The 7,579-nt window shown below is 31.6% G+C and overlaps 1 protein-coding gene across 2 annotated transcripts; it reads left to right on the top strand.

Moving 5' to 3' along the window:
- Window positions 1-165: 165 nt before the first annotated feature.
- LOC117239857 (peptidyl-alpha-hydroxyglycine alpha-amidating lyase 1-like) lies at window positions 166-5,306 on the top strand. 2 transcript variants are annotated; one of them, XM_033505685.1, is made up of 6 exons: window positions 166-473; window positions 755-794; window positions 925-1,497; window positions 1,577-1,990; window positions 2,078-2,252; window positions 3,553-5,306. In XM_033505685.1, the coding sequence occupies exons 1-6, from the start codon at window positions 375-377 to the stop codon at window positions 3,596-3,598; spliced, it is 1,347 nt and encodes a 448-aa protein (XP_033361576.1). In that variant the 5' UTR covers window positions 166-374; the 3' UTR covers window positions 3,599-5,306. The 2 variants fall into 2 exon arrangements, with proteins under 2 accessions (XP_033361576.1, XP_033361575.1); XM_033505684.1 differs by lacking the exon at window positions 3,553-5,306 and having other exon boundaries at window positions 2,078-3,251.
- The last annotated feature ends 2,273 nt before the right edge of the window (window positions 5,307-7,579 follow it).

The following is a 7,579-nucleotide window of genomic DNA, read 5'->3' as shown; positions in this document are numbered from 1 at the left end:
GGTGTATTTTATATGCATATTAGTATGTTGTTACGACTAAAAAATATGTTCACATGCATTTCTAATGGAAATAATATAAAAATGTCGTATAAATTAACAAATCTCTTTTATAGGTGTGTAATCGTTTATTACATGTATCCCGACGAGTTGCCACCAGATGGCTATTCGTGTTTCCTGTTGCGTACGTGAGTAACCGTAACGCGTGGCGTGGTGTGAAAAGGCTTTATAAATTTGACAAAATTCATATCTCTGCTTAATTATTAATTTCTTATGATTGTGTTTTGCTACGTGATCAACATTTAGACCCATAATACATAGCAATTTTAATAAAATATATTTAGAATACGGGAATCTAATGATCGTGTCGTTAAAAAATGGTGCATTTACTATATGACATTGCCTGTTGCATTTCAGTTTTATTTACTTATTTATGTCTTGCCGAAGCGAATTATGAGTTTTATCCGTACTTGGAGGTAAATAAAACAGTTGTATGCGAAATAATTAAAGATTTGATTGATACGAGGTTTAAAAAGTGCTGTGCTATGGAATAACAGGTTCAAAATTGTTTATTGTATTAATATAGAATCGTATATAGCAATTTAAATTCTAATAAAATTGATTACTTTTTAATTGTATTGATGCTTTAAAAAAGTTCAGCGCCTTTGAAACAAAGACATAGCACATTCTATTCCGTTTAATAAACGGATATATACTTTTATGTTCTATGATTAATTTCATTAATTTAATGTTACAGCGTGGAACAAGTTATTCGGGCAAGAACAAATCTGACTATGGTGAGTATTTAGAGTTCTCCGATAATGATAAAGTTTCAAATATACTTGCTAAAGGTTAATAAAATATTTATCAAAGTAAGATTTAAAATATCATATATATTATATGTATTAAGTTTCTTCATATATTCAGGTATTGAATGGAATCCTCAATGGCCCAAGAATATTGAATATATGGGCCAGTTATCAGCAGTCTCTATAGATCCAAATGGAAACGTTGCGATATTTCATAGAGGATCCAGAGTATGGGGCTCGACTACATTTAATATTCAAAATATATTTAATAAAGAAGAAGGCCCAATTCGGGAAAACACCGTAGTTTTGTTAAATAAAATTGGAGAAAGGATATTAGAATGGGGTGCATACAAATTTTATTTACCGCATGGTTTGACGATAGACATGCATGGAAATTATTGGATTACCGATGTAGCTCTACATCAGGTACTTAAATTTGATGCTAAAGATATAGAAATGATGAAAGATTTACCAAGTTCGAGAAAAAGACAATACAATCAAGAAAAGCATTTAAGACCTTCGTTGATTCTTGGAGAAGCTTTTGTGCCTGGTAATGATGATAAACGGTTTTGCAAACCAACAGCAGTTGCTGTAGAAAATAATGGTGACTTTTTTGTTAGCGATGGTTACTGTAATGCTAGAATTCTGAAATTCAATGCTAAAGGAGAAAGAATTCTACACTGGGGCCGCGGTAGGTACATGCATTTTATATGAAAATTAACTATTTAGATTGAATTATAATATAGTCTATAATATACTTTACTTTATAGAAAGCATATATGGACAAACTCCTCTACAAAATACATTTAACGTACCCCATGCTTTAGCACTTGCCAGTGAACTGAACTTACTTTTTGTTGCCGATAGAGAAAATGGCAGAATTGTATCTTTTTATGCAACTAATGGAACTTTCCACAAAGAGTACAAGAATCCTAACATTATTGGTCCATATATATATAGCGTAGCATATGCCAAAGAAAAACTTCATTTGATTAATGGTCCTACTACACGTTCCAATATACGTGTCCGAGGAATTGTTCTGGATGTAAATTCAGGAGATATATTATACAAATTTGGTCCAAGACTAGATATGAATAGTCCACATGATATAGCTGTATCTGAGAATGGTACAGAAATATATGTTGTGGAATTAAATAGATATATTCCTTACAAATTTTCACTGAGTAAGATTTTAAATCATTGAAGTATAAGAATAAAACCTATTTGCTTTGTATTTCTTTAACGAAACATGTATAACGTTTTTTTTGCAGAGTTACGATCTGAATTGCTGTCACCTTTAGCCTTATCTATTCTTGAAAACATGAATGGAGTTGTTACAACAGAAAAAGTAGTCATAACTGTTATTGTTCTAGCAGCCGTTGTTCTTGGCTTCTGTATGGTAGTACTTGCATTTTTTTTGAGGGCTCAAGAACCAGATGATGAGAAGTATGAATATAAATTATCTCCAGCTGAAATGTCAAAACTATTCGACTAAGAATAATGATTTTGGGTTATTAAATAATAGCTGTGCATGCATGTTAATTAGTTTGCCGAAATGAGGCGTTTAGTAGTAGTTCTATCGAAAGTAGTTAACTTTGCAACAGTATTAAAAGAAATTTGGTAAAATGCCACATACTTAGAAATTAGAAAGGAAAGGTTAAAGGTTAATATCTACAAACAATTGCAACTTAATTTCTCTTTTATATTTTAACATTCTCGCTGCAGTAAGTTTTAACCATCTTCTGTACTGGCTGCGCATACATTTTATTATTTTATTTAAAATAGCATATTTATGGAAAACAAAATTGCTAAATACCAGGTGTATGCAGTATAGAGTTGTTAATGCATTATATTGTGCTTTGGAAACTATGCCAGTACAAGAATGCTGTATATAAATGCATAATTTAGTGGTTAGATGAACAAACACTACAGAACAATGTAGATGAACAATAGATTTAATTCTTGTTTTTACTTTAATCACATTTGATTTATACAAATGTATTAATATTTATCCCATCTATTCTGCAAAGGAGCAGTTCCATTTTTCATATTTTTCTATAAGAAATGATTAACATTTGTCATAAATTATTATTACTTAAAGTTTGTTTACTTAGCATTCCACTCCATTTGACTTCCATTTACACTATAGAATGTTCAGCAAACTAACATGTAAATACTGATTAACATTTTCTATGATCGCACAAATGTATAAATATTTTTCATTTACAGTCTTATTATTGAATCTTCTATTATGTCAAATCGAAGTGTAATGAATTTACACGCCAAATTGAATCTCAGCTTTGTTTTTTTTTTTTATGTCTTTTATACACGTGTTCGATTTTGAAAAGTTGCATTTTTTCTTTTCTACCTCTTGTATGTGATCATTTATTTATTTTTAATATCCGTATCTTGTAAGAGAAAATATACATGTTTTCATCTCAACAACGTTTTCCGTTATTCCGCCCCCCCCCCCTACCCATTATCCTACTTAACTTGAATAACTTTCAACAGATTGTGTAAGTATTGGACAGTATATAGTGCACGATGCTTAAAAATATATAGAGTGGTTAGATTTCGACGTTATTTCGCTCCATCTATATAATGCATTTTTGGTTGAAATTCTAAATCAAGTCAGACTTGGAAATAACGGTAAACGATTGTGACGCCATTACTATCAAGTGCGAGTAAAACGAAATAATCGATTATTTTCCAGAAATGTTCTAATGCCGTTTATTTTTATAAACAGGATGTTTGTTAATAAAACGAATGCGCTGGGTGGCCGAGAGGCGTGAAAACTATAAACTCCTAAATCTCTTGGAATACAGAAGAGGCAAGTGTTTCAAGACAACGGAGAAACGACCAAATCCGCGAGATTTTAATAAATTGAACAGGGAACCAGAAGCCTCGGAGGATGAATATCCGGATAATAGTTTTACGAGAATCATTTAATAGCGTTTAAAATTTTTAACGTATCAAGCATATGATTTCAACGACGTACCTCTATTTTAAAAAACGTGCAGTCTTACCTTCCAATTTAAGCTTTTTACATGTAGATTTGAATCTGGATCTCCATGATGCTAATTTTACGAACTATGATGTTCAAGTTGCGAGATCTTCCAATTAATGCCTAACGATTGTTGCCTTTTCACATAAGGTCACTTATTATCACTCACGGAGTTAAGTATACGTGATTGTTTTTATTATATTGTTTAAGAAAGTATCGAATTCGTTACTTAAGACTTTGTCGTTGACCGGTACCGACTCCCGCCACTACGCATTAACTAAATCCAACTGAAATTATGACAGCCCAAAGTAGACAACCGCGCGATTATTCGAATTTGCTATATCCCTAGCATGGGGATAATCGTGTATTACAGTCTACTCGATTCAATTTTATAGACATTATTATTCCTGCGTGTTTTAGATAATAATTACACTCGAAGAAGTATTAAAACGTTTCTCCCATATTTGAGAAACGAGATATATTGAAATACGATATATATGTGTGTGTTATCAATATTCGAACCAAACCGCGCTTATACTTTATCGAATATTCAATTTGATAGATATCTATATTGTCTTTCACTACTGTGCAATTCGTGTTTCCAAAGAACTGCCGATATTTTAGATTTTGTATTTCTTTTTAGGAGATTTATGTGATTTAGTTTAATATTTACACTAGCTTTTACATTAATTTATAATAATAAATTTTGTAAATGGTAAAAATAAGAGTTGAAATTTTCCTATAAAGATATGTAAGAGACGAGGTGCTATTTGAAGTTTTAAAGATTGAAGATTTTATTGTTATCTTGAACACATTTGATATTGTGACAAACTATTTTTTATAATGTTAGAATTAACAGCCAATACATAACAAATGCAAAATATCCTGTTTATGCAACATAGGGTAAAAGATCAATATATATAATGTATGTTCAAAATTTATATAAATAATTAACTTAAAAAATATTTATCGCAACATTATAACATACCTGATAATGATGGTCTTGCAAATAACACCTAAAAAGTGACCAAACTTAAGTTGTACGTATTGAATGTCAATAACTATATATATTTACAAATTATACTATTATGTAACTATACATTACAAATTATTGACATATCCCTTTAAAAAAGGTATACGAAAAACGGTATAAATATATAATTATTTTAATTTATAATTATTATTATATCCATGTCTAAAAACGTTGCATTTAATCCATATCAACAAATTACCACTTACTCAAATGTGTTCGACAAAGACAGTATTTTTCTAGTACCTGAGACTGTGTATTTTAGTACTTTTAAATGTACCGATACTTACAATGTTTATATATAACTTACTTTATATTTCTTCTTTTCTATTTTCTGTTAATCTCTATATTTCTCTTATATCCTGTGAACATTTTCATGTGCTATTGCCACAAACATAATGTATGTATCCATGAATATTAAAATGTATATTTTCAAATAAAAACGGTGTTTGTATTATAAAGTTAAGTATTCTAGTACAAATTTGTTAGATTATTGCTCAGGGTTCTATCAGCAAAGTTATTAAAGATATATAAGAATTCTGATTTTTTGATAATGATTTATTTTACACACTTAGTTGTCTTCTATACACAACTATACAACGATAAAAATTAAAATTTTTCTATTTATCACTAATTAGGGTCATTGACGATAATGATTTGTGTTAAAGATGCATAAAGTCAGTCCATTCTTTTGCGACACGTTCTATCAAATATATTTCATTGCTTGTAAACTGTACGGGCCAAGAAAAAAGGAGAACGTTCACGCGAAATACGCAATCAATCATATCGTTGTAAAATATTCATGCAATTTAATTCAATCGCCAGCAAGCACGATACTTTGACAGACTCGATCTTCGTAAAATCGCTTTATGCACGCACGCACGCAGCCGATAAATAAATATTATACCTTTCGTACTATTCAACGAGAGACATAACGCAATTTCGCGAGACACTTTGTAAATGTCTTGTATACGCAGGTGTTTCATTTTATTTAAATATGTATAAAAACGTCCAAATCGGAAGGTGTGTAGAAAATATTCCGCGGAGAAAAACAAACGAGCGACAAGAGAAGAGGAAAGAAAAGAATCGCTAAGATCAGTTCGAGTATAGGTTATTTCATCCCGAACACAAATCGTACCAGCAGGATGAAATTCCGAAAAGACGTCGTCCCGCAGCTATACCGTTATTTTTTTTTTCTTTTTTTGTACATTAAAAATCGTATACGTTTCGTAGTAATACACTGACAACTGCATATCGTTCATTTCATATTTATCACTAAGTTTTACCTATGACTACCATAAATTCGTAACTAGAATAATCGACGTTCGTCGTCACTCGCGATCACTAATGTGGTACCGCTTATTCTTCTTGCAATATCATGTACACGGCTCGTCGCTGTCGAAAAAAATGCAACAGCGAGCCTAAAATATCACAATGTCCAAGTATACTTGCGTACGTTCGTTCGTAAATGTGATGTCGTGTTCGCTTACAATATTCAATTATTATTAATTGTTAGACGTATACTCTATTTACAAAACTTACGCTCCGGTGTACAACAACAGAAACAATCTATAGTTTGCAGCGTTCTAGGATAGTAAATCGGGAAATGCAATACGCGTAAGTGCTAACTTGCATTTTAGTTTACTCAAAGTATTGTTCTTTTCATGCAAGAGTCAACGTTACACACACACATACTGTATTTTTGGAGCAAGTGAAATTCCTTGTTTAATACACGTTGCCTTTTCTCCAGCATTTACTTACATTTCGACGTTCGATTTCAAGAATGAAACCTGTCTGCGTTGAAAATATAAAGAGAACAGAGAAAGGTTAGCTTCGTCCCTTTTTGCGTATTCAACATATACAAATTATTGGTTTTAATTGTTAAAGCTTAAAGCGATCGTTGCACAGGCTCCTTCCTTGTTATTTCGCTGGTAATAAAATCAAGTTTGGGTGAAGCGGCTTTGCGGAAAATTATAAGAAAGTACTGTTGCTTTGGTTTTTAAAAGTAGGTTAGGGCACCGTAAGCCAACGGAACTAGATCTCTGCAGAAAGTTATCGGTGATATCGTTAAATTTAATAGTAATAATTATAATCGATCATAGTTGTTACGTCAATCTTTTTACTATATTTACAATGCCATACGTAATGCTATAATAACTTGTCGTATACTTTTTCATTACACCGTGCCACGGCGCGAGAATTTATTATTTATGATTCGCAAGATTTCTTCGAAATGGGATGTAAAGCGATATTTCGTAACGTTTAAATAAACTCTCGTTCATACAACTGATTTAAATTTCCACCAAATTAATCGATTGATTTACCTATAAGTAATTCGCGAGGAAGTAAACGAAGTAAACGTTACATACAGTTGTAAAATATCGATAAAATCAAACACATCCGTTTCAACTATAACACACAATGATGGAATTATTGGTATACAAAGTTTAAATTTGCAATTAGCCATGTTACAAATGCATGGAACGTAGCAAATCGTCCGATGAGTATCCGTGATAAAGTTAATACGTGTATACTATATGAAGTGATCACTGCATTTTCTCAGCGTTGCACAGCTTCAGTATGACACGAATTCTCTCAAAGAAGTCACTAGTACGTTACAACTTTAATTAACGAAGCCTTTTTCTCTTAGTTGCTCACGCGTTTGACATCATTCGTCTTTCGAGTACCTTGGCGATGTTTATTCATACTTGTTCAGTCCAACGACTCACTTTTCTCAAA

The sequence above is a fragment of the Bombus vosnesenskii genome, unplaced genomic scaffold (assembly GCF_011952255.1).
Source record: "Bombus vosnesenskii isolate JDL3184/JDL3185 unplaced genomic scaffold, Bvos_JDL3184-5_v1.1 scf7180000014442, whole genome shotgun sequence".
NCBI classification, from domain to species: Eukaryota; Metazoa; Arthropoda; class Insecta; order Hymenoptera; family Apidae; genus Bombus; species Bombus vosnesenskii.
This window is presented reverse-complemented; position numbering and strand designations above follow the sequence as displayed.